General features: G+C 40.7%; 1 protein-coding gene across 2 annotated transcripts; it reads right to left on the bottom strand.

Moving 5' to 3' along the window:
• On the bottom strand, positions 1-26,579 carry TDRP (testis development related protein). Of its 2 annotated transcripts, XM_086608347.1 has the most exons (4): positions 26,454-26,579; positions 12,516-12,575; positions 2,430-2,533; positions 1-346 (listed from the first exon to the last, which is right to left on the bottom strand). In XM_086608347.1, the coding sequence occupies exons 1-4, from the start codon at positions 26,577-26,579 to the stop codon at positions 1-3; spliced, it is 636 nt and encodes a 211-aa protein (XP_086464473.1). The 2 variants fall into 2 exon arrangements, with proteins under 2 accessions (XP_086464473.1, XP_086464474.1); XM_086608348.1 differs by lacking the exon at positions 12,516-12,575.
• Positions 26,580-27,191: the final 612 nt, after the last annotated feature.

The following is a 27,191-nucleotide window of genomic DNA, read 5'->3' as shown; positions in this document are numbered from 1 at the left end:
TCATTCTAGTTCTTCCCAGTTGTCAGTAAGGTTACCTTTGCTTTGACGTCTAATACTAACCAGCTTTCCAGCTGATTTGATACTCCACCTGGAGCTGTTTCCTGAGCTGGCCAGGTTTGTGTATTTTGTGGAGCCTTTGGTTTCATCTTCCCAGCCGGACCAGGCTGTATAGTCACTTAAAGCAGTTGCTGCATCACTGGTAGAGTCAGCAGCAGCAATCTGTGGTGGTTCCCATCCCTCAATCTCATCTGGTTTCCTAGATTGGACGTTCTGCTTTATCACTAAACTGTCCCAAAAACCTGGCTTCTTTTCAGACCTCATCTCTTCCTTTAACTTCAGGTTCGTTCTAGAAAATAACAATGAGGAGGTGATTAATTTCTTCATTTAACAATGCATATAGCAGTTATTAATAAACATTCAATTAATTCATTATGTTTTACAGTAAGGAATGCTCATCAGTCGTCAGCCTATGACAGCACATCCATCACTGTCACCTTCAGGAAAAACAACCTCATATACATACGCATATATATATGCATTAGAACAATTTAGGGCTTCAACCAAAAAAAACCACAAAAAACAAACCCAGAGGTAGGATAGTAGAAGAAATATGAAAATGTTTTGTATACTACCAGCTTTAACAATCACGCACTATGTTCCTTGGTTTCATATACCTGTTGTCACCTTGCCAGTTAAACCTTTTACCCTAAAATAGTTCAAGGACTATTCTTAATAGTATTAGGACTTTAAAGATACCAGCACTTTTTTCATAAAGATCTGCACAATATTTTGAAAACAGCTGTTTTGTATTTCTGGTAAGAAGTGCCAAAATTCTCCTCCCAAAACCAAGGAAAAAACACCTTTGTTGCAATTTCTTTCTCAGAGACACAATTGAAAGGCTACTCATATTACTACATTTCTTATCCCATTAAGAACCTTCAATCTGAATTATTTCATATTTGCAGTGTGGAGTATTTAAAATACAGAATGTCAAATGTTTATGCATAACTTTATACGCAGCGTTATGTATGTAATCAAATAATGGACCACAAGGAAAGGCTGAATGCCAGTGGTGAAACACAACCTTCAGTGTTCAATGAGCTAAATAGTAAGTGGAAAACATTATCTGTCAGTAACATACAAATTCCTAAGCCACAAATAAAACCATCATTGAAATTTTTGTAGTATTTCTATTAAAAGAAGGTTTTTTCCATTAATGAAAGCTTGACACTAGAAGCATTTGAACCAATACCTTTAAAATGACTTTACTGAATTTTGAATTAATGATTAGTTTTTTCAGAATTGTCATCTTGATAAAGCCAGTCACAGACTCCAAACACTTTTCTCATATTTTGTGACGCACACTTGAAAAGTTGCATTTTTCTTTAACAAGTAAAGTAAAAATCGTGGTATACGGTTATAGGAAAATACTTCCAAACTTAAAACACAGGCAGTTTTCATAGTAATGCTAAAATAATTTTCCACATTTGTGGTTAACTCGTTTTTCATACTTCTGATTTCTTCACTGGGTTACTTGATTCTTATATTCAGCATCAGTTGCAAAGGATCCTTAAAGCAACCTAGCATCTTAGTAACACCCATAAAATTGTAAAGGGACAGTACCTGGGAACTTTCACGAAATTTTATTGAACAGGCTCAAATGGAAATGGAAATCTATGTATTTATATTCTAAATTGTTTATACACACACACACACACACCCCCCCTACATGCACATATATACGCTTGTATACTGAAACATGTATATTTCAAAGTAAGCTGAAAATAAAACAGACTACAGCAAGTCTTATCAAAGCTAATATTTGGCTGGAACAGCTATACTGATAGGTGGCACATTTTTTCCTGTTTGTAACCAAGGTAGTGAGGTAGCACATTTAGGAAAATTGTCTGTCCTGGGAAGAGGTCTCCTCTGTTCAGAGAACAGTTCTAACCATACCAACAGCAGAACTGCTCCAAGTAAACACCTCAGCTCCAACAGGGAAGATTTGCAGATCCTGGTATAGTTTCTCCACTTAAACTTTTCAGGTGTAGACAAGACTTCAAAAGACAAAGTCAAGCATCTAAAAACTCAACCATAATTAATCCTCAAGAGGAAAGCAGGAGGGTGGGAATGACCCTTTTACTCCTCTTCTACAGTAAAAAAATCACTATCCAGCAAAATTCCCTTTTCTTCCTGACAGACCTAAAAAGGTTAACAATATCCATCCCCTCCTAATACAGCGTGCCTTATTCATTGTAAGCTTAATATACACAGAATTTTGAAATGCACATAATCACTTTTTCTGTGATTTAACTTCCAGGAGTTAAACACCTCTGCTTCTCAAGTGTCTACCTTCACTACTTTGCACAGCTATTTTCTGTTCCAGTTTGTGCATTTAATAGCAGACCAGACCAACTGGTTTTACTCACCCTTTGGATTTTGGAGACTTGCATCCTGCTAGCAATTGCTGTTCATCATCTTTATTGAACATAGACGTCACTTCCTTCCAACCCCGGAAACTTGCACCTTGAACCTGCAGAGAGAAGCAAACACCCTCGTAAATGTGAATTTCAGACTTACAAGCACAGAGTAAGACTGCGAGCGCTGACTCTGGGTGGCTGACAGGCAGCAACACCCCACCTCTGGTGTGCTGGGCAGCTCAGGGCACAGCCACTCTGTACAGCCTGCAGACAACGGCCACGTTTTTGGAAAAAAGCAGGTTGGGTTACTGCAGCACCAGCTCTTTCCTGCTGAGCACAGAGAACACAACCTTGCTGCTCTGCAGAGGCTGGCAAGTAAAGCCAGTGAGTACAGCTGGGCTCCTGATGCTCTTCTGCAGGAAGGAGCTGCTGGCTCCACTTTAGTGCATCACAGTAAGGACAGAATCCAGGCAGCTTAGGAAATAGTCTAAGGGGCTTTTAACTCACCAAAACTACTTCTTGTGGCCCTGCAAGCAAAAAGGGTACGAGCACTGGCTCACCGGTGAAATGTAACACGTGGCACTGGTACTTTGGTGTGTTCTCTAAATTTACTGCAGCCTTTAAACATGTAGCATAAATTATTTTTTCAACATTATTAAAAGCTTGATTCCCTCTCCTCCAAAGCGAAAAAAATAGGTAGTGGTTATTTTTATTTTAACAGCACGCTTAGGGACTCCAACAGAAACGCTTGCATGCATGCTGAGGACAGAACATGAAAAGCTGCTCTTCTTTCTCACAGGGTCTAGTAAGAATGGCAGAGTGACAGCCCATCAGTGTCACTTGATTACATTAAAAAATATAACAATACATTATGAAGTATAACAAACAATCAAAACAAAATCATAGTTGTCAACATGAGTGAAGGATAATTCATCACCCATTATTATGCTTCATCCTTTTTGCAGAACTCATCAGTGCAAATTGGTATCAACTTGACATTTAGGTTTTAATTCATTACTATTAACAACTGGTACATCCACACAGGCCTTAAAACATGTATGTGAAACTATCACCTACAAATTGAGCACGAACACCAGACAGGAAAATACCAGTACTGCCAACTCCTCACCTTTCAGAACCCCACCACCTCTACCATTTACAGGAGTGAAACACTGCCCTTGTTATCGCACATTAGTCACGGAGTATTTCCATCTCTTGTTCTCCCATTTCAGTATGTCCAACACCTTCGCTTCTCACCCACCTTCCCTACTCACATCTGAACGGCCTCAGCTACTCCAGCTCAGAAGACATAGCAGGTCCATTTTAGGATCAGGAGGAAGGTCTAACCTAGACATAGTTCCACTTTGGTTAGATAAAAACATGGAGCCAGCTTTGGGCAAAGCTCCAGAGAATGTCAAAGAGGGAAGGGTGAGCAAGCCCAGAGCAATGTCTCGTTCATGGAATATGGACAGAGTAAGTACAGGAGAGACAGGTTCACCACAACCCGGGCCTCTGCAACTGCCCTGCTCACCTCTTCCTAAACCCACACCTGATCCTACCATAAATCACAGCATTCCTCATGGCTTTACAAGAAAAGCAACAGCTTCTGTATATATATTTTTTTTTTCCACTGTAAGAATAAAGTGAGTACAGATTATAATAAGCAAACTCTCATGTTTAATTTCAACATATGCTTCTATTTTTAATTATGTTTAAAATATGTAGCCAGCTTGCTTTGACTTTGCACCCTGCAGCAGACTCACCATACCCATCTCACACAAAACCAGTGCTGTCGGTAGTATAAAATGAAACCAGACAAGCTGCAGGGGATACCTTCACACAGGTACCTTGCTACACAAAATCCTTGTGTTTAAACGACCAGCCTCTCTCAAAGAAGTACTCAACGTTTAATGCTTCTGTGGTGTAAATAATGGCCTGAACCCTCAATTTTTGTCTATAAAGGCCTAATCCTGTTACCTGTTTCTGTTATTCAGTTAAATTCTGTAACAAGTTTAACATGAGGATTTGTTACTCTGATTTGGCTTCCTCTCACTGCAAAGTACTTCATCCACAACAAACTTCCAAAAAAAGGAAGAATCTCCAAGAAATTAGCTGCTGAAGGAAGCAGTCTGTTTAAAGAAAGAAAGAAAGGAAAAAAAGAAAAAAAGACAGACACTCTAGAAAGTACTTAGCTTTTCACATGTTATAAAAGAATCCTTCATCCTCTGTTATCTTACTCAAACTCTACTATTTCAGGCCTTTTTGAGAAGGAACCTTTGCTACCATAGGCAAACCCACAATTAAAAGCAGCACATGCCTTTTAAACTGGAAAAAGCCCCAAATATACCTCAGGGATCTAATTTATATATAAGCTTGTCTGTCTTCACTAATGATGTTTCATCAAGCCATTGCCACATAATAAATCTGCAGATTAAAACCAAACCCAAAACAACCACCACTTTGTTAAGGTTTTCAGATAGCAATTTAATAGAGACAGAGAACTAGCTTAACTTAAATTATGTGTGCCTTTAAAAACCAGCACTGATGAAAGACTATTTGGAGACAGGCATTTATACACACGCATTCAATGTAAAAAAGGATACACCTACACATACACCTTCTTTTAATCTAGAACATGATACGTACTTCACCAATACAACTCTGCTGCATTGTTTCGGATACCCAAGCAATCCTCCAGCAAAAAAAAAAAAAACAACCCCAAACAACCCCCAAAACCAAAACCATTTCAGAATAAAATAATACTGTTAATATCTAGCCACTAGGTTTCCATGTTTTTAACTTTGGACATTTTAATTTAATTTCATTAAGCCCAATTCTGATTTACAGATATCTTTAAGAACAATTATTAGAAAAGTTCTGTTCAATGTCAAGCAGATAGTGTATGCAGGTCTCCATATAAAAATTTACAAACTCTGCACTCTTTCTACCTGTATATAAATCAGTACCTATGTACACATCGTACCATTTCTTGAAAATTTTCATAAACAAGTACTCCTGTAACGGATCTATGGTGTTTGGTAAATACATACAAAGGTAATAACCATGTACCAGATTGTAACGAATTTATTTTTCTCTAAACTAGTCCTCAGGGAAAATGTACACTAAACATTTAAGACACACTTCCATCACTTATTTATTTGGTGTTTCCAAAGCAAACACTGTTAGGGTAATCTACATAACAGCACCAACGTCCAAGCAGATCATATTTTGCTAATATGTGATAAAGTCATTCCACAAAGCCTACTGCATGTTAAATGGACTGGGCTGAAAGAAACCCTGAAGTGCAAGAGTAAAACCAGAACCTCTGCCTACCATGCTTAAGCCTCCTCTTCCAAGCCTGCCTGCACCAGCACCCATCTTCTGAAGTACCTTTTCACTCAACTGAAAAGGCACAAACAGCTCACCCTTGGTAAGTCTTCTTAGTGGCACCATACTTGAGAATAAAACCTTAGTAAAGGAGGAGGTCAAATACTTATTTCCCACTTCCAGAAGCTTTTTTCTAACTAATCAACTGCTTAAAAAAAACAATTTTTCTTTTTGACTATGGCTGTCATGTAACTCTGCCACATACTAAAAAAAAATCCCTCAAAACAGCCTGCTGCATTTCTGTATTTCTTTTCAATGTTCTTTAAAGATTTTTAACCTACAGACATACATGACTTACATATGCAGTGCCACCACCAATGCAGCTGAAACGATTACAGCTGTATCTGCTGGTAGGTACAGCTCAAGAAGGAGATCTTGAAGTCACCATTCTCTGAAACCCCCATGGCAAGGGGGGTGGAACTAGATGATCTTTGAGGTCCCTTCCAACCCAAACCATTCTATGATTCTATGAAACCATCAGTTTGACATGCAGCAGCTGCAAAGCCAAAAAATGCTGGGAACCATGACAAAAAGGATTAGACAAATTCAGACCACAGGTCCATAATTGGATACCCTCTATTTAAAGGGATGCACCTTTAATATCTCAAAACAATGATTCTTCATGTTAGAGGAAGACGTCGTAGAAACTGTCCAAGCTATGCTCTCCCTGAACAGCATCTCCCATTGCCACAGTCAAAGACAGACTGCCAGACTGGACAGACCAGTCTCCAAATCAGCTGAGAATTTCTTATGTTCTTACAGAACACATGGACAAAGACTCAGACCCCGGAACAATTAGCTTCCTTGCAATGGATGTCAAAGGAAGGTAAACAAGTAAAGAAGAGATGACACTTTGGTAAGCTGGCTCCTCACCACACCAGAGACTTATTTTAAGTAAAAACATTAAAGCTATGCAAAATATAAAAATACATTACTGACATGGTCTTAAAGCATCAAGCAACTTGCAGAAGTTCTGTATTTCATTTTTATGATGCAACTGTCTACACAAACCTCAAAAATACTACTACTAAAATTTTCAAAAAAGTTTATATACATAACTAACTAGGTTGCATTCTCCAACCTTTGAAGTATTTTTCCATGTGTCAGTGGAAAAAGAAATAATTCAACATCCAAAGTTCATAGAATCACACGGCTGCTACAGCTGAAGGGACCTCTGGAGACCATCTAGTCCAATCACACTGCTCAAAGCAGGGTCAGCTTGTGCAGATTGCCAAGGATCACGTACGGCCAAGTTTTGAATGTCTCCGCAGCTGAAGAATCCACAACCTCTCTGGGCAACCTGCTCCAGGGCTTGACTGCCCTCATAGTAAAAATATTTTTTGTTATGTTTAAATGGTATTTTTTCTATTTCAATTTGTGCCCATTGCCTCTTGCCCATTCACTGAGCACCACTGAGAAGAATCAGACTCCAGCTTCTTTACATCCTCCCTGCTGCTGACGTACAAAGCAGAAACCTTTCTTGTTGCTCTTCATTCTCCTCACCAGATTTAAACTCTAGCTGGGCTTCATCTTTCTTAATCCCATCCCTGCATGCTCAAAGAGTATCTCTACATTCCCCCCGGGTCATTTGACCATTCTTCCACCTCCTGTATGCTTCCTTTTTATGTTTGAGGTTTTTCAGGAACACGTTGTTCATGCAGACAGGCCTTCTGTCACCTTTGCTTCTTTCTCTGCTTGATGGGATGGGCTATTCTTGACCTTGGAGGAGGTGATCTTTGAAAATCAAAGGTGATTGATATCACTAAAACAGAACCAGGTGTACAGTCAAAACTCCAGGTTACAAAAAAAAAAAAAAAATAATCAAGTGAAATGTCCATAAGAGACTGCTAAGAAAAGAGAGCACTATTAAGAAGGACTACAAGAAAGCTGGAGATAGACATTTTACAAGGGTATATGGTGATAAGACAAGGCAAAATGGCTTTAAACTGAAAGAGGGGAGATTTAGATTGGATATAAGAAAGAAATTTTCTACATTGAGGGTGGTGATGCACTGGAACAGGTTGCCCAGAGCAGCTGTGGATGCCCCATCCCTGGAAGTGTTCAAGGCCAGCCTGGATGAGGCTTTCAGCAACCTGGTGTAGTGGAAGGTGACCCTGCCCATGGCAGGGGTATGTAACTAGATGATCTTTGAGGTCCCTTCCAACCCAAATCATTTTATGATTCTATAACTAGAATTGTAACATCAGATTTTAGAAAGTCAAAATCTTTAGAGGACCAGGTTGGATGTTGCAGTCTACTATTTTTCAAAAATGCCAATGAGAAACAAAGCAGAAAATTCTCAAGATGCCATTTCAGTATTCCCTGAAGTAGGATTGCAGACTGGTCTCATACTGGTTCGACTATAAGAGAGTTGAGTATGTCTATCAGAACAGCCATTAATAAAGTTTCTCTCATATCTTGCATTTTAGATTGTGAAAATCTGTGCAGCACAATGACCTGTGCAATGACCTAAAAGGATCAGTAGAAGTGAAATTACACATGCATATTAATCCATCAATTGGCAGCCTACTGAAAAACCATCATCATCATCTGTCTCAACAGACATCTAAAGAGCTGAAGCCTTGAGCACAGATTCTTCTCCTTTGGAAGAGGAAATTCCAGTTTATGAAGTCGCCTTTCTCCATCATGAGAAAGCTGCCATTTAATTAGCCCATCTTCTGAAACTGGAAGTACAAGTAGTCACTTCTAGTACATGATGTAAAGGATGCAGTCTGTATCCCTGGTCAAACTGTCTGCTGTTTCTCCCTGTCACTCCCCTCCCCTCCCTTCTGCTTGGCCAATGCTTCAGTATCAGTGCCCATCTGTCAGACAGATTCCCAGAGACAAGTCTCACAAGATGGCAGATCTGGTTTATCAGATGCTGATGCTGAAAAGGGTCAACCCAGTCCACTGCCTGCTCGCTTTTATACTGCCTTCCTTACGCTATGGTTTGTACCTGTGTGATGCTGTGAAAAAACAGTCCAACTCACTAAGCCAGCAGAAATCTTATTCATTCATTTTTGCATTCTTTTGGGTTACTGATAAGAATCAGCTCATTAAAAGATGTCACACAGTCTCCAAAGAATGTGGAAGTTAGGGGCAATAGCACCTTTTTTGCAGCAACAACTACCGTATCAGCTGAAGCACTCTCTGAAAGTTGCAGTCATCTTTCCACTTTCTTCCACACATACAGTTTTGTATGTACCGTAGGGCTTCCCCAAACTCACCTCCTAAGCTTCACTCAGTAAGTTTTCTGCTTTGTTACCTGTATTGATTCAAGTGAATCAACTGTACAGAAATTGCATATGTTGACTATAACTTTTCTTTCCATAGATAAAACAGGGAACAAATATCTACTGACGGTTAACTTTATAAAGTGCTCCAGAAAGCGACAGTTCCTCTTAAATTGGAAGAATACTATAAAATTGAGAGGTATTATTACTAAAAATGACTTTAGGTATACCATTTGTCACCACATCAACGAATTCTGATGATTTACATGACTCTCAGCATTCCATTCTAGGTAAACAGGCAATGAGTAATAAATGAACAATCAAACAGCCTACTGGGAAACAGTAAAGCATCACGAAGAAGACTTTTCAGTTAATTTTACTGTCAAAGGTACATAGTTCATCATTAGAGCCCTACTAGAGGGCAAGAAGGTTCATGAAAAATTAGGCTAAAAGCCAACAAACCAGGAATACTAACAGTTGGGTATAAACTAAAGAAGTAGATCAGGCCTAAAAACAAATTTAAAAAGCATATTGCACAAAAAAAAGCACGTAGATATAGATCTACTGAAGAGGAAGACTGCAAATTTAACTGAAAACAGTTAAATCCATCCATCAGATGGATGTGGTTAATTTAAATGAACACATTATGGGAGGGAAAGACAGCACAGAATTTAATCAAGTCAAAGAATAGCAGCAAGGATTTGGGACACTATGTTAGAGGTCCAAGACAAACAGCTTACATTTCAAAGCAAGAGATTAAAGTATGTTCAAATATTACTCTGACTCTAACATGGTACTGCTTTATGAGTGGGTACCAGTACTTTCAATATATTCCTGTTAGGCTTTTCCACTTCCCGACTGCCAGGCCAGCAGGGCTCCTGAGCACAGAAGTTGCTCTCTGCGGGCTAGAACAAGCCACACGACAGAGTCTTAGCAACCAAAAAGAGCAATTACAGGGGATTCTTGCTGTGTACCTGCAGTGAGAATCAGCATGTTCAATGCCATTGTGTAGTTAAGCAGCTAATCCCTAAAAAGTCACTGCTCAGCATGTATGAAATGAGATTTCCAGAAACTTATATTTTGGCCAAGTTTTAGCAAACCTTCACAAGTATTTTCACAGAGGATTGACAACTGGTGAATTAAAACCCTCCAGCAAAGTAGAGGCACTCCACAACACACTTGCAGAAATTTTTTATACACAAAACCAAAAGGAACGGATTTTCCTCTCAACCTTGACTGAGAAGAAACAACTGTTTGTTCTACAGCTTCCTTTCCTCCTCCCCCTGAAAAAAATGATCCTAAAATAAAAAGGTAGACATGGAATTTTCCATATAAGTACCTTACAGTTCAACAAAGTTACAACTAAGTGTTTTACAATAAAGACATGCAATCAGCTTTAATTAAAGAAGTGTTGTTCCCACATTATAGGAAACCTATTCATAATATGCAAGAATTCAAATAACAAAGTGAAAGAACAACCCCTTCCAAATTTGGCTTCCGGATATCAAAGCATTTAGGGGAGAGGAGAGGAGAGGAGAATTTCCCAACTCAACCAACTGCTGGTGTGCAGACCAAGTTACTCTATTCTGTGGAGCATGTGAGCTGAAACTGCAGGATTTGGCCCTACCAGAATATCCCAACACCTCCAATGTTGTTATTAAAATTATTTTGTTTCTCAAAATTCCTTGTCTCTTTTCACGAGCTGGCCTAATAGCAACTGTAGATGGAAGTCTCCATTATACTTTTAACTCAGAAGCTCAGCACATAGCTGAGACCCCCAAGATGAGCTTTGCAGAGGTGGAAGGGCCAGGCACAGCATGAACATGGCTTCCAGATTTCTGCACTTTGCAAATCCTCACTAGAGGGTTCACAGTTCTTCACTCTGAGATGTCATAAAGCTTTTTAACCACCTATAACTGCCTTTCAGGAGAGCTGTGAAGAGGGAACTAGAAGAATTCAGCACTGCAGTTACCTTGCCCTCACTGCTATGTGGGCAGCTTCCTGCATAAGCAGAAACAGACCATTTTCCAACCTGCATCTCCAGCCATTAGGACTAGCTCCCACATTTGCACCGCCAAACCCAGGTCAAAGGTTTCCCACTGCAAATGGGCGTCAGGACTGCCTTAAAACTCAGGCTTTAAGAGACAAGGACGATTGTCTTCCTAAAGGGCAGGCATACCCTTCATCCACTGCCCTTTTCTTCAAGAACTTTGTTGTTCTTCACCATACTGCTTCAACATGGAGACTGTTTTATTCATGACTTACATACTGAAATGGCCACACATGTAATTCATCAACCTTTTATTAACATATTAAAGATTTGGAACTTCTGGAGTATCACTGTACTGACAGCTTCTAAGACAACAGAACAACCAAATAAAATACAGATAGATGTGCTTTCAGAAACAACAATAAAGAAAGAAAAGATGAGAAGGATAAGGTGCTTTTTTGTGAATACATTTTTAAGACAACAGGGTTTTACTTTAAACCAAAAAAATACTGCAGCTCGGTGGTTTGCCTGTTTTGTTCTCTTTTTTGGTCAAAACACACACTTAGCAAGTCTTCTTGAATAACTAAGGGGCAAAAAGGTTTAATATAAAATAGATTTATTTTAAGATTCTTTTCCTAGACATTCATCATCTGGCATAAAATAAATAGCAATTTATGTTTCCATAAAAAAGAATACATTTCTCCTAAAAAGTAGAAAAAAGTTTAGTACAATCTGATTTCTATTTTCAGTGAAAATAAAGCTGCATCTGAAGTAAAACAAAAAGAAGTAACAGACACAGATGTTCAGTTCATACATATTAATATAAAGTATCTTATTACACTAATGAACCTATTTTAAAATGCTTTTCTCTATACCTATGGAATTTCAAAACAAGCTCTAGCATATCATAACTTCCAGTTCTTTCATCTTCTACTAATGTATTTTAGGAACATTAAAAAAGATTCTTGGACACATATCAAGGTAAAAAAAAAAAAGAACTTTTATGCCTACTTTTGTTTTCTGAAAGAGATATGAGATAAAGTTCTTAACCTCTTGTGGTCAGAGAGCCAGCTGAGCTACATACTATGGAATAAACAACCCAAGCCCCTTCATGTTTTCATTGCCTGTTACAGCTAGAATTTAGCGCTTCCTTGGACTTCACTTCAGTTATTCCTGTGGCTTCTCATTTTTATTTTGTGTTTTAGTATCTATCATGTGGAAGAAAATGATAGAATGATGAAATGAAGAAAAATCCCCTCCCCATTAATGAAAAGAAATAAGGCAGCTTTCTAACTAATACTGCACTGCTACTATTACTTCAATGAGAACCCCATCACCAAGGATCATACGTAATTACAAAATAATCAATGAAGTCCATAAATATCCTCCTTAATGGAGCTGTATATGAAAACCAGGTAACTTCCTAACATACATTGACTGAAATATATGATATAAACATTAAACTTCCAAAGAACAGGTATTTACCTTTGTTGCAAGTTGTGACACTGAAGATGAAACTTCATCATGAAGAAACTGGTCTTTATTCTCAAAAAAAGGATAAAGATAAAAAAGGCCCGTAGTCAGTTTTGGTTTGACAATTAGCAGTGACACATTTTAGAGAATTCATAAATGCTTTTATTCTATTTAGCCCATCATAAAAGAAAACTGACAATCACAATGCAAAACTAAGCGAATATCACTACTAAAATAAGAAACATGAACAAAACTGCACTTAGAACTATGAAAAACGCTGCACCAGATGTAAAAACAAGATGAAACCCTTATCAAACCAAAAAAACCCACACTCCAAAGACAGGTCAAGAAAACCCTTGCATCGTAACAATTTTAGCACAATTAAATTAAAAACTTAATTTGATCTTAACAATCGTGTCTGTATCTTTTGATCTATACTGATTTTCTGAGTAGTGTACTAGATGATGGTCTATGCGGTCTATATAGGCTGGGGGGAGAGCAACATCAAGATTATTTCCTCCTTCATATTGAAAAGCGTTACATTTCCTGAACTCAAGGACAGAATCTTGCCCACATTCCTTTCCCCTCCATTTATAACTGTAGGTTTCTCAAGAAAACCAGGGTACTGAAGATACTAGTGAAGGTAATTCAGTGGGGTAGCATTTCTGTCCATCTCTGGATTAAGCTGGTACCTTAGTACGCCCAGGCCATCCTGTTACTACCAACGCTCTCTTCAAGACAGGGCAAGTAAGATCAGTGTCAGGATCAAAGAAAGATACAGAAAGTGGGTCATAGCGTACAGGACTTACGTAATTTTCACTTTCTTCAGTCTGTGTTTTAATGATAAAAAAATGTTACTTTTTTTTTTTCCCCCTCTACATATAATTCCAATTACAAACAGTCCCTGAGTACAAAACAAGAACAGCTACCTATAACTGAAAATATTTAGCTCCAGTTCCAAGGAAAAACAGAATTACAACAGAATGGCTTATGGAAAGCATCTTTGAAGTGGCAGTTTCACAGAATCCCGTGTTTGCTCTGGTCCATTTTTTGCTTATGTCAAACACTTACTGTTTCAAAACCAAATTTATCAACTCCTTCCTTTTCAATTAAAGTAAATGCTGAGGAGTCAATATGCTCTTTGCTCTGTAAACTTAATTTTTGGTTTAGGGTAACTCCATGTGCACATATCCCAAGATACCCAAAACACACAGTATCCCAGCTCCTAGGGGACTGAACATTTCCAATGACCTCCTTCACTTTGCTAACAGCATCAGAAAGAGGTGAGAAAGCCGGCATGAGAAGCGTTGGGTATTTCTAGTCCAGAGGAGGGCCACGAAGATCATCCAAGGGCTGGAGCCCCTCTCCTATAAAGACAGGCGGAGAGAGTTGGGGCTGTTCAACCTGGAGAAGAGAAGGTTCCAGGGTGATCTTATTGCAGCCTTCCAGTAGCTGAAAAGGGGCCTACAGGAAAGCTGGAGAGGGACTTTTTACAAGGGTATATGGTGATAAGACAAGGCAAAATGGCTTTAAACTGAAAGAGGGGAGATTTAGATTGGATATAAGAAAGAAATTTTCTACATTGAGGGTGGTGAGGCACTGGAACAGGTTGCCCAGAGCAGCTGTGGATGCCCCATCCCTGGAAGTGTTCAAGGCCAGGTTGGATGAGGCTTTGGGCAACCTGGTGTAGTGGAGGGTGTCCCTGTCCATAGCAGGGATGATCTTTGGGGTCTCTTCCAAGCCAAACCATTCTGTGATTCTATGTGGGGGCCCAGATGTATCACCTTTGTTTTGAGAGACCAGCTTCAAATCACATGCATCTTTTTTGTCTTATTTTACGAATACATTTTTATATTTTTATTTATGTATTTGCCTACTAATGTTTCCATTTACTTTATAGGCCATACTTTATATTATATAAGGGACAAAGATGGAGTTAGAAGCATTTCTAGAATGAGCAGGAAGACTATCACGCTATAGTTCAATAATCACTATATGTTGTAACAGAGTGATTTGTAGATAGTTAGCTTTACTTGTTAGGGTAGAACACAAAGTCAGGAACTCCTATTATCATCCAAAAAGAGAATACTACTTCCTGTGGATCTTAACAAGTTATTTAACTTCCAGATTTCAGTTAGCTGTCTTTAACGCAGGAGGATACTATTGCAGATGGGATACCAAAAATGACAAAGTTAAGATTTGGGTAGTACTCTAAAATGATTCATAGATTCATAGATTTCTAGGTTGGAAAAGACCTTAGAGATCATCGAGTCCAACCATCCCTAATCCCCATTAAACCATATCCTCAAGTAGCTCATCCACCCTATTCTTAAACACATCCAGGGATGGGGACTCAACCACTTCCCTGGGCAGCTTATTCCAGTGGCTGACAACCCTTTCAGAGAAGAAATACTTCCTAACATCCAACCTGAATCTCCCCTGACTAAGCTTATGCCCATTTCCTCTTGTTCTATCTCCCATCACTAATGTAAAGAGCCCTTCCCCTACCTCCCCACCATCTTTTCTCAAGTATTTATAGGCCGTAATCAGGTCTCCCCTCAGCCTCCTCTTCTCCAGGCTAAACAGCCCCAACTCCCTCAGCCGCTCCTCATAAGTTTTATTTTCCAGCCCCTTGACCAGTTTAGTTGCCCTTCTTTGGACTAGCTCCAGGAGCTCAATATCTCTCTTAAAGCGAGGGGCCCAAAACTGGACACAATATTCCAGGTGCGGCCTCACCAGTGCCGAGTACAGGGGCAGGATCACTTCCCTGCTCCTGCTGGTCACACTATTCTTGATACATGCCAGTATCCCATTGGCCTTTTTGGCCACCGGGGCACACTGCTGGCTCATATCAAGCCGGTAGTCAACCAACACCCCCAGGTCCTTTTCCGCCAGGCAGCTCTCCAGCCACTCCTCCCCGAGCCTATAGCGATGCTTGGGGTTTTTATACCCCAAGTGAAGGACTCTGCACTTGGCCTTATTAAAGCTCATGCCATTGGCCTCAGCCCAACGATCCAGTCTGTTCAAATCCCTCTGAAGGGCCTCCCTACCCTCGAGCAGATCGACACAGCCTCCCAGCTTGGTGTCGTCCGCACATTTACTGAGGGTACATTCAATCCCCTCATCCAGGTCATTGATAAAGATGTTAAACAGAACTGGACCCAGCACTGAGCCCTGGGGAACCCCACTGGTGACCGGCCTCCAGCCGGATTTAGCCCCATTTACCACCACTCTTTGGGCCCGGCCATCCAGCCAGTTTTTAACCCAAAGGAGGGTGTGCCTATCCAGGCCAGCAGTCAGTTACTTCCCTCTCGCCCTTTTTCTTCTTTCTTTCTTTCCTTTTAAGAGAATCATTGGCAATGTTTTAAACAGAAACATCACACACATACCACTTCAGAACTTTCCTTGTTTCTCCTCAACACTCAGGTCTCATTTTTTTTAGATGAAGTTGCCAAGCCTTAGACTTCACATGATAGCATCTCTGCTTGGACACAGGGTAAGAGCTAGAGAATACTTCATCCGATTTGTCCAAATTTTTCCCAAGAAAAGAAGAAAAGAAAAATAACAAAAACTAGAAAAGCCTCAAGGAGAAGTACGGTACGGGGAGAAATTATCTCAGACATCCAGAGCTGGCAGAATCACCAGTTTCAACAACCAACAACATCATCTCCAGAACAAACACGACACTGTTAGCACTCTCCAAAGAAATAACTCTCCTTTTAATTCTTCCAGCTCTCCAAATATCTTAAGAAGGATAATAAAAATATGAAAGTGCGTAAAGAGACTTCATGCTCTACTGCACAGAAAAGATGGAAGTGTAGAGGTGTACAGTCTCTAGCGAGCCAGACCAGAGCACAAGGAAGCAAGAGCACAAAGCAACTTTCACAGGGAAAGTACTTGGAGGAAAACCGAGAGATGCACCAAGCATCTCACGCAGCTACGGAGTCAGCACAATAAAACGTGAGTACCATTGTTGGTAAAGGATATAATTCACAATAAATAGTAGACAAAAAGGGGGATCTTTTTCTTCTTTAGAAGTGTAATAACTAGGGCTGTGTTTCTGTGTTAATATAGTGCTACTACTTATGGATATACAAGGTGCTACCTCGAAAGGAATGAGACAGTAGTTTGCAGTAACTATGCTCACACAGCAGAGGCTGATTGATGGCAAGAAGACTGTAAGTTAAAAGATACGAAATACAAAGATTGAAAGATATGAAACCCTCAAGAAAGCAACTGGTGAGAATCCAATCCCTAAATACATTTTTGGGGTTGTAAGACCCATCAAGTATGGGGCTCTGAGCAACCTGATCTAGCTGAAGACGTCCCTGCTCACTGCAGGGGGGTTGGACTAGATGACCTTTAAAGGTGTCTTCCAACCCAAACTATTCTATGATGACATGACATCCCATGTGCTCACATTAACTCTTGATTAAAGTAGCCAGTAGGTTTGAATTCAGCAGTATCAAAGAAAACAGACTTCAAAACATTTTGTGGAAAATCCATCACTAGGGAAAGCAGAGAGAAGCAGACTAATGCCCCATACGAAGAGAGCAGGAAGAGAGTGCAGGAGGAGCACGTGTCAGGGTTCAGAACCAGCCATGGCCCACATCACCCAGAGGGACCCGCGCACTGTGCAGTAGGGATGGGTTGTGTACTTAAAAAAAAAAAAAAATGACAGAGGGAAAGAGGAAAGGAAGGGGACCAGTGCCACCACTGGGAAGAGCCAAGAAGAAAAGACAAGAAGTCATATACAACCTGCCTTCACTTGTTACCACAGAATAATTTGTGATTTTCAGGTGATAACACATTAGTACACTCTCTTCTGAGACATATTCTCTACTTTTGTTACTGTTCAGAGATCAAGGAGCCTATGATTTGTTTTTCCAAATTTTCTTTAGGGGACAACCTACTGTACAGCTACATGCAAAGAGTGAAGATGAGCTTTCTTCATCATGCTGCATGACACATGCTGACACTGAACACTTACAAATTATTTCAGTGTATTTTAATAAGGACGGTTTACAGTTATGACAATTCTTTTTTTACTTCCACTTAAAACGCGGACCACACTGTAATATTTAGTAACTAATAGGTGACTAAATGCTAACCCTAGTGGGAAATGCTGATCAGCAACTTGAATAGCCTTCCAGTTCTGGCAGGGGAAGGTTGGTATGCACAGAGTGTTTTCACAAGGAAACAAGTGCCCTTTTGTTGGACACACTGCAAACCATAAGGTACTCAAGGGATTAATTCAACTAGCACACAAACCTTTTTGTACAGAGATCAAAATTGTAATCTACTTCCCTCTGCTTCCTTTGTGGTAAAGTAATTAATTAGTCTCTTTACATCATTCACTTTCATAATTCAGGCCAAGATGAGGAACGCTGGACATCAAAGAGTTAAGGCAGACAATAGCATCACCTCACCCTGCATGCCCTTCTTTTGCTCTAGTACATAAAATGGCATGTTATTGATTTCCTCTACCCAGTTGTGGAATCTTCCTACCATACACACACCAGCTGTCAAAGCTGAGAACACGTACGAGTAAACAAGCTATTATTAAAAGAGTAGGTACTTCTGGTGTGAATTCTCGCCCTTCTACTGACCTATTACATCCCCTCCGCCTACCATCACGTCTCATCAAGGACTGAGTATAATTTAAAGTCTAGGTTATCACGCCTGTAAGTGCAAATTAGATCACGAACCACAAATGTATAATTTAAGTGGGGAAAAAAAAACAAAACAAACACCACCTCAAGAGACACACTCCAGGGTAAAATTTAACACAATTTCCAGTATTCTACAAACCTCACTAAAAAGTTCTAACAATTCTACAAACCTCACTAAATAGGAGAGGGGAAGGTTAAAAAAAATAAATAATTAAAAAAAATCACTCAGGAAATCATAAACCTGAAAGTTAACCACTGACATTGGACAGATTCCCAAAGCACCGATTACAAACCAAACAGCTGAACAACTCTACATACACGCACCCCGACCAGAGACAGCACAGACTCGGAAGAGGAGATCACACTGCCAGATCACCATCTCAAAATACAGCTGACGAAAGAAACCTGAGCAGGATCTTCCTATAACGTCAAATGAAACAAACCAGACTAAAGCAGATTACTAACGCAAAAGTTACTGTACTTATCTAGTTTCAGAACTGAATCACAAACAACACGAAATGCACTCAAACAGGGGTAAGGAGAAAGTTTCCAGCAGACGATCAGTGGCATTGGGCCTCATTTTCTTTGCTGCACCTCTAATACACACCTGGAAAAATTAAATGTGCAGATAAACGCTTTCTGAGTCACGACACTGAGGCAACAGTGATCACAAGTAAACAGGCACTGAAACAACTATACTATTTTCAACATATTTTTTTTTATCACAGCTGAAAAACAAAGCTGAACTGTACCTGAACACTCACACAAAAGCGAACATACTCTTTAAAGAAAAACAAGGTTTGCAATTCTAACAAATAAAGGATGCATTACTCAGTCATACACAGCTTTTTTCTGGGACACGAGGCTGTGCGTTCAGCAGACATAACTCCCATGCTGAGCCGTGAATTGCCTCCGCTCTTTTCTGATAAGAGATAGTCTAGATTGAGATTAAGATCATGCTCAAGGGTGATTCCATATTTTAAAATAATTTTTGTCTTCTATTAAAAAAATATTTTTCCACTCCAGATTGCTCATTACACTTGGAAAACATCTACATTATGACAAGAAAACATTTTAAATGTCACTGAGACTAAACAGTGACAGTGACTCCTATCCTGCAAATTTCTTCTGCCAGTCTTTGGCAAAACTGAAAATACTTTGTCCATAAAGAAAAGGAAGATGTAAAAATGTAAGTTTGTTAAGAATTATGCTTTCATCTTGGGATATATTTAGTAGACAAGACTAATCTTGACACATGCTTCTGAAATATAATTCATCAGACCATTTCTAGAAGAATTAATTTCACTCTGCCAACTTTAAAAAGTCCAGGTGACTATTTCAGATACAGCAGACAACCCATCTAAGGTATTTAAAAACAATTCCATCTTCTAGGCCCCAGTCTTTTGTACCTACCTATTATTCATCAGACCGACTGGAAGATGAAAAACAGTCTTCCTATGTTTCCACCTTTCGAACTAATAATTAAGACTGAATAAATTAAAATTAAGATATGCTCTTTCCTTCAGCATCCACAGCTGTGAAAAACTTGTTTAGCATTTTAACAAACTCTGTTTCATTCAACCACTTCTGTTATTGCTTCACATTTCTTTACATTTTAAAATAGAGTATCTAAATTATTCCCATATTTTTACTGTCAATTGATATAAAAACTTATTGGATAAGATTAATTTCAGCATGCAAGTATTTATATAAGAATACTTTTGTAATTTTGCATTTTATTGGCATTACAAAGAGAAACATCAGAACATTCCTCTGCTCTCGGTCTTTACATGAATACAGCAGGTTATTCTATTAATTGTTCACATTATTGTGCATCTCTGTAGAAAGTGATTGTAATACATCTTATTTGGACTTTGCTTCTCTGAAACATTTTTGGAAGAATGTTATTAATGATTAAACACCTTAAAAATATTTTTAAAAGCTCAGGTCATTAAGAATTTAGTTTTGCCCAATTTATAATATTTCAACTTTGCTTCAAGAAATGGAAACATCTGTATTGAGATCAAAATACTGTCAATGTCAAAGCTGAAACAAACTAAGGTCAAATAATCAACCTGACTTCAATTGCTGTGACAATTCAAACATTCCACTGGAATTTTCAATTTTGACGAAGTTTCTGACTGAAAAAACTCTCAATTATTTTGAACAACTTATCCATACTAGAAGTTCGTATTTGCTATTTTTCTGATCCAGAAAACAAACCAACGGATGCTAATTCAAAAGACAGTAGCTGACATACAATTTTTATTCAGTCATGGTGTTTGCAATTAAATTACATATCTTTAAAAAAGCTCTTGCATGAGTAATGGCAATATTTTCACAGTATAGTTTCTGCAAAACAGGTTGAACACATTATTTTTTGGTTATAGTGTTCATCAGCATATGCACTACTTCCTTTTGACACGTGGCTTTTATCAGCACTTGTGGTGTTCACACAGACCCCTCCTGGAGCTCCTCACAAAGAACCAGTGGCAGAACTCGTCGGAAATGTTCCTTTGATGATGACAGAACTGAAAGAGAGACTATCTAGTAAAGCATTCAGTAACTTCTAATAAATCTACTCAAGTTATGGGTGTCCTCATGTGATCTGGCAAATTGTTTCTAAAAAAGGGAGGAAATAAACTTACTTTACCAGTAAAGAATCAAATAGATTAAAACGATTAATTCTTTCTCAAAAACCAATGTATTTTAGTTTGTATGTTAACGGTAGCAAATCCAGCACTGCTAGGAGAGTATGGCTCTAGAAACCACGCAAAAATCCAAGAAGATAGAACAAATAGATTAGGGAAAGTGGATCTCAAGCAATGACGTGGAGGAGAAGACGGTGGTTTTGTGAATTAATGAAGGGGGATAATTCTGTATCAGGCTGGTGGGGAGGAAGACCGACAAGGCTGCTGGCAAACTGAGGTGATGGGAGCCCGTGAAGCAGAACTGGCTCGAGGAAAGATACAACAAGTGATAAAAATGACAAATGGGGGAGAGGGAGGGGATGTACGAAGAAAAACCTTGAAAGCAAGGACAGAGATTTAAACGTAAAGGTCCTGAAACAAAGAGACGCCAGCTGAAGAAACGGAAACTGAAGGATGAGGAGGACTTAAACTTTATTCCATAAGCAACAGCATTAATATCAGCAATGAGATTTGCAGGGACTAGGGGATGGGGAAATGCAGCGTAGGTATTAGAAGCTGCAGAGGAAGTAATCACCATCAGGATGGGAAGTGAGGGTCTGCACAAGAATTTCAGCTGTCTAGACAGAAAGAATAATAATAATAATTAAAAAAAGCAGACCTGGACTTCATAGAGGAAACAGCAGTAAAGTATTCTCTTTTGTACAATAGATAAAAAACACTGACAACCTTCAGCTTACAGGCTTGACTAAAAGAAAGATACTGATGTTGTCTATAGTAGGAGACAACCAGACAATACGTGCTTTGTAGGACTTCTAAGAGTCAGAATAAACAACAGGGAGGGGGTAAGAGGTGAAAAGTAGATCTGATCCAAGTCAATTGTGTAAAGATGACAGTATAAATCAGGAAGTGAAGCACCTCAGAAATGAAAGGATTGAAAAAAAAAGAAAGCCTAAAGCCCCAAAAGACACCGTCAGCTCTGTGGAGCTCCAGGAAGACTGTGAGAAAGAAACAGGACCCACTCAAGAAGCTGCTGAAAGATGAATGTGACAAGAAGGAGGAAAAGCAAGAAAGGCAGGCCAAGGAAAGGCTCAGGAAAGTCTTTGCTGTCAGACCCACAATCTAATGTTCAAGAATGATGACAGAATACAGGTGATGGATTTTAGCCAAGAAAATGTCACCGAAATGTCACAAGAACAACTCTGATGAAAGGAAAAAAAACAGGCTATCAGAGAGAAGGTATGAAGGAATTACAAGAGTACTGCAGGCAAAGTCAGAGACGCACTGAAATGGTTAGAATGTGAAGGAAAGGCATTAGCTGGATTAACACTGGCTGCTTTATTTTTTAATTAAAAAAAATAACCTATTCAACGTATTAGTAGAACATAAGAAATGCTGCTCAGCTCCCACCAGTTCCTGCAGGGCTTGTCTGAGTTCGACTCATTCCAAGATGAAAGCCAGTATTAAAATTGTACCAGAGACTTAAACATCTTCATTAAAATAGATAACTAAAATTCTGTATAGCTGACTTTAAAAGAGCCGGCGAGCAAGTCTAAACAAAATTCGGCATAAAGCATGTTTTTGCACGTATTGTCTTTGAACATAAAAAAAATACAATTGGGCAGAACAGATCAAGGCCAAAGATCTGAAATATTTTTACTTGAAAGATAAAGTTGCAGAAGATAATATAGGTCAGTCTGACATCCACCCACTACCCTAACATATAGATGTATTTTAAAGTCGAGTACCATTTTACGTCAGAGTTACACGCAATATTGACACAGCACTGACATCTCTGAGGACTGAACAGATGACAGCAGGCTTGAATCGAGGAGAACTTAGAATGACCGCCAACACACTGCCTTTGAGGAGTCAAAACCCAACATTTTTCCCTTTCCAAAAATATAACTAGTTTGAAACATAATAACTATATTACAAACTGAATGCAAGTTTGGCATGCATCACTGTACATTTCTGGCGTGGTTTAAGACACACAAAAAGCACATTAATTTCATTTTATGTATGTGTACTATTTACATGTGTTAAGTTGCCTTCATGTATTAACTCTAACTTTAGCCAATAAAGCACCTTCGTTGCATAAATTTACAATATTTATGCTTCAAAGCATAAACTAAAATGAACTTCTGAGATTCAGTCTAAAACTGGTCTAAAAAAAATATACAATAATCCACACATTTATTTACACAAGTACTGTTTCAGAATTTACTTGTCTGTCTTATCTCAGGAAACACCTTACTATTTTAAATAAGTGTTAACAATTCCAAGTACTTGAATGTATGCAGAAACTTTTGTTAAAAAGTGGCCAGAGGCTGACAATTCCCTCCCATTGCAATTTTCATGTTCTAAAATTTGTTTTTGTTCTCTCCTGGAACAAAATCAAACTTTTCTGTATTCACAAAACTAGAACTGTCAAAACTTCTCTTTTTAGATCGAACTAAGCTTTTCTATATAAGAACTATGAACTTCTACAAATTCAAATGTCTGCTTGAGTAAGCCCAGATCAGGCTTTCATATCTAAATAGGATGATTAAAATTTCTATAGAGTAACAAATCGGGGTTGATTTTTTTAAAAGACATACAGTAGCCTAATTCTTTGTTGCTGTCTGCTACTGCAATGTCCTAATTATTAGGTTGCACAGCGAGAACTCCTTCACTCTTTCTCAGCTATGAAGAAACAACATATAGCACCAAGATCTCATTACACTGGAACACTTTCAGTCTGGTCTGTTTTAATGACACAGATGTGACTACCAATTTCTTTTCTTTGAAGTAAAAAGTTTCAGCATTATTTATAGCATGAATGGTAGAAGCTTAAGGATTTTCTTCCTGCTTGTCCATTAAAAATCGAAATAAAGACAAAAGATAGCTGTTGGGGAAAATGACATATCATAAACAGAATCTAACAGTAAACTTCTGCATAAAATCGAATGCTGGGCTTTCTTAATTTACTAAAAAGCACTCAAATTATCTAGATTTTGGCCCTCAAGACAGAAAATTAGGGAAATCCTGGATTCTGTTCTTCTTGATGAGGTAATCCTCCATTCAGAGCTGAAGTAGGCTGTAACATGACAACTTAAACAGAGTAGAGGCTGAGGAAGATCGAGACTTTCTCATGCACAGCTAAGGTACCAAGAGAACTGCTCCTGTAACTCCTCGAAGCTCTGGTGGTGTTACTGTCCTCCAAAGTCAGGGGTTCGGGCGACACAGGTCAGGACACAGCAGCAGCAAAGTGCAGATCATTACCAAATCCTCCTACACATTACTGGAGTTCACTCCCTTGAGATGGTATTATTGGGAGTAAAAACACATTCTGACGAAACATCAAAATGTCAAAGACTAAAAGCAAGGCCCTTCAACCAGATCAGCTACTACAAGCTGAACAAGTGCATTCAGTCACCTCACACTTTCTCCTTGACACCTGTTGAAGCCACGTTTTAGACATACTGTACCTATGGCTGACCTAGAAGATGCCTTTGATAGATTGTGAGAATTACAACTTTAATCAGGTGGTCATAGTTTTCCATACAGTCTATCCTTCCTTAAATAGTATATAAACTTTAAAATAACTACATTTAAATGTTTTTTGGGGGGTTGTTTTTGTTGGGCTTTTTTTCCCCCAGTTGTCAAATCTTCTTGATTTTAACAACTAACAGCTTACGGTCTTTACTCCAGTTCCTGTGCCAAGCTACACTACAGCCTTGCTAACTTTTCTGAATCCTTTATCTTCAAGAATATTTCACTCACTCCCTTAGAATAATTTACTTGTCCCCTGCCACCTCCTATACTAAAGAAGCATCATGTATTCCAGTGCCACTGGTAACAGACACGGTGGACTGTGGGAGTTAGGAAGGAATTTTCTTAAAAATTATAAAAACAGCAAACCATTTGCACCAGAAATGACCGTCATCACCATTATAACTTGAGACCACCACTAACGGAACAGAAGCCCAGGATAGTAAAGACAATTGGACAGGACAAAAAATCACCAACCTCTGTTGCTAAAGTAGAGGATTGGGAGAATTGTCAGGACAGACGTCTGAAGAATCATCTTCTGACTGGGAGGCTAAGGTCAGGAGCCTCAGAAGAGATTTGCAGCATTTGTGGTAGAGAAAAGAAGCAGTGAATAGTCAGTGGGATTTACTGGAAGCTTTTGGTGACCCTTGGTATTCAAGGAGAGTTTCAGGAGGGTTTCAGGAGGTAAGCAAGTCTAGGAGAGCTTTGGATAGCACAAGCCAGCATCTTAGCGAAAACAGTTAAAGTTTCCAAGCACCTAAGGATAGGAACCGTGGGAGGCAGTCAGATGTTGCATGAGAGGCTGCAGGAGATACTTCAGGTCACCTCCAACCTCACAATCCCCTTTGATCCCCTGAAGGGGGTCTCCAAAATGAGTATCTCTTCTTCCTCTCCCACAGAAGATCCTATTCATCCATATGAATCTTCACAGCTGCTGTCAAACAAGTAGCAAGGGCTAGGGCTCCCCTGTTCACTGTGCAGGGCAGAGGACAAGACACGGCTGAACTGGGGAGCAGCCTGGTGATTTTGGCTACCAGAAGATGGAGCGAATAACTGCTGCGATTGAGAGAAGCTGCTCTTCAGTAGTAGCCATGCATGTTGATAACCCATAGCAGTTGTTAACCAGAAACTCAAGTGGAAGGTAGATTATCCAGATACACTCCAGCTCTGCCAGCAAGGTAGGCGAGACAGCCACAGAGCAGGAAGTTGGGTGGGTTTTAGTACCTTCTTTTGAATACAAACCTCACCAGTTTGCAGCCCTGGACAACTGTTTACCTTAGATATGCAGGACTCCTGCAACCTCTCACACAACATCTGAAGATACTCTGTGGCAACAGAAGATCAGTTCAGCAACAAAGCAGTTATCAGTCAGCGTTAACAGGCTCCTGAGCTGGATGGATGCCTAAGTGTCATCAAGTTTTTGAAAGCAAGTCAACAAACATTCTTTTAGTTGTTTTGCCCGATACTCCACTGATACCTTTCCCTTCAGGTTGTATTTGTTAGGCGACCAGTACTTTGAGAAGGTCACTGCTGGTATTTAACTGACCGGTTAACAATGAAAGCTTTCAAAGAAGATTGCAGCTATTTAAAGATAGCCAACTACCATTTCTGAAACTATAGAAAAAGCAATCCTGCCAAAACGTCAGTGCTCTACACAAACGCGCACACATCTGCAAATGCAGACTACGTTCTTACAAATCACTGTTTAATGTATTGTGCTTAACAGATGGGTTGCAGTGCTCCTGCCTAGGGCTGGGAGAGAAAGTACCCTGCGGTATGAAGCCACTGGAATGAAGGACGGCAAGTCCCAGCAATGCCAGGGGCCGGATGCTGGAAGAAACGAGGGGAGAATGGACCAGTCATCACCCCAAATAATCGGGTGACAGTTGCACGCCCCGCGCAAACACCCCTTTCCCCGACCACGGCCAGCCTGCGGGCACATCCAGGGGTGGGAAAAGTGATTACTCATGCCGCCGGAGAGGAGGGGAGCGGGAGGAGGGCGCGGGGCCGAGCCTCACGACCCCTCCCCGGGCCCGGCGGGGCTGGGGCTCCGCCGCGCCGCCGCTCCCGCCCGCCGCCGGGCTCCGCGCTCCTACCTGGGGGGCCGCGAAGGCGGCGGAGGCGGTGGCGCAGGCGGCGGGCGGCGGGCCGCGGGGACGCGTCTCCTCCTCCTCGGGCGAGTCGTCCAGCAGAACTTTGCTGCTCTTGTTGAGCTTCCACATGGCGGGCGCGGGGGTGGCGGCTCCCGCTTCTCTTCGTCCCGGCAGCGAGAGGGCCGAGGCGGGAGCGGGCGCTGCCTCCGCAGCCCCGGCCGGGGCGGCTCTGCTCGGCTGGGCACGGCTCGGCTCGGCGCGGCTCGGCAGCGCTGTCACCCCGCCGGGGGCTCCCGGGGTGGGAGGGAGGAGCGCTGCCTGGCGGTGCCGGGAGCCCGCCCCTCACCACCGCCTCGCCCGCCGGCCTGCTGGCGGCCCCGGCCCCGCCCGCCGGCTGAGGGCAGCCGGGTGCGAGCGAGGAGGGTCCCCGCCCGCGGCGGCGGCAAGGCGGGCAGCAGGCGGGAGCGACGCCTCCCCGCTGTGCCGCTCCTCACCTGCCGCTTCTCCCCGCCGCTCGCAGCCGCCGCGCCGCCGCTGCCATGTTTGCGGGGGCGGGGGCACGGGGAGGGGGGGGGGGGGGCTTTCCCGTCACCACGACAACCGGCGCGGCGCCGGCCGCGCTCTAGACAGCGCCCGCCGCCGCCCGTCCCGCCGGGCCCTGGAGGTACGGTCGGCTCCTGCACGGCCGCCGGGCGCCTGGCAGAGCCCCTGGGCTCGCCCCGGGGGGAAGAGCCCCCACAG

This window comes from Tauraco erythrolophus, chromosome 2 (assembly GCF_009769465.1).
Source record: "Tauraco erythrolophus isolate bTauEry1 chromosome 2, bTauEry1.pri, whole genome shotgun sequence".
Taxonomy (NCBI): Eukaryota; Metazoa; Chordata; class Aves; order Musophagiformes; family Musophagidae; genus Tauraco; species Tauraco erythrolophus.
Note: the sequence above shows the minus strand (reverse complement) of the source record. Positions and strands in the feature narration are given on the sequence as shown.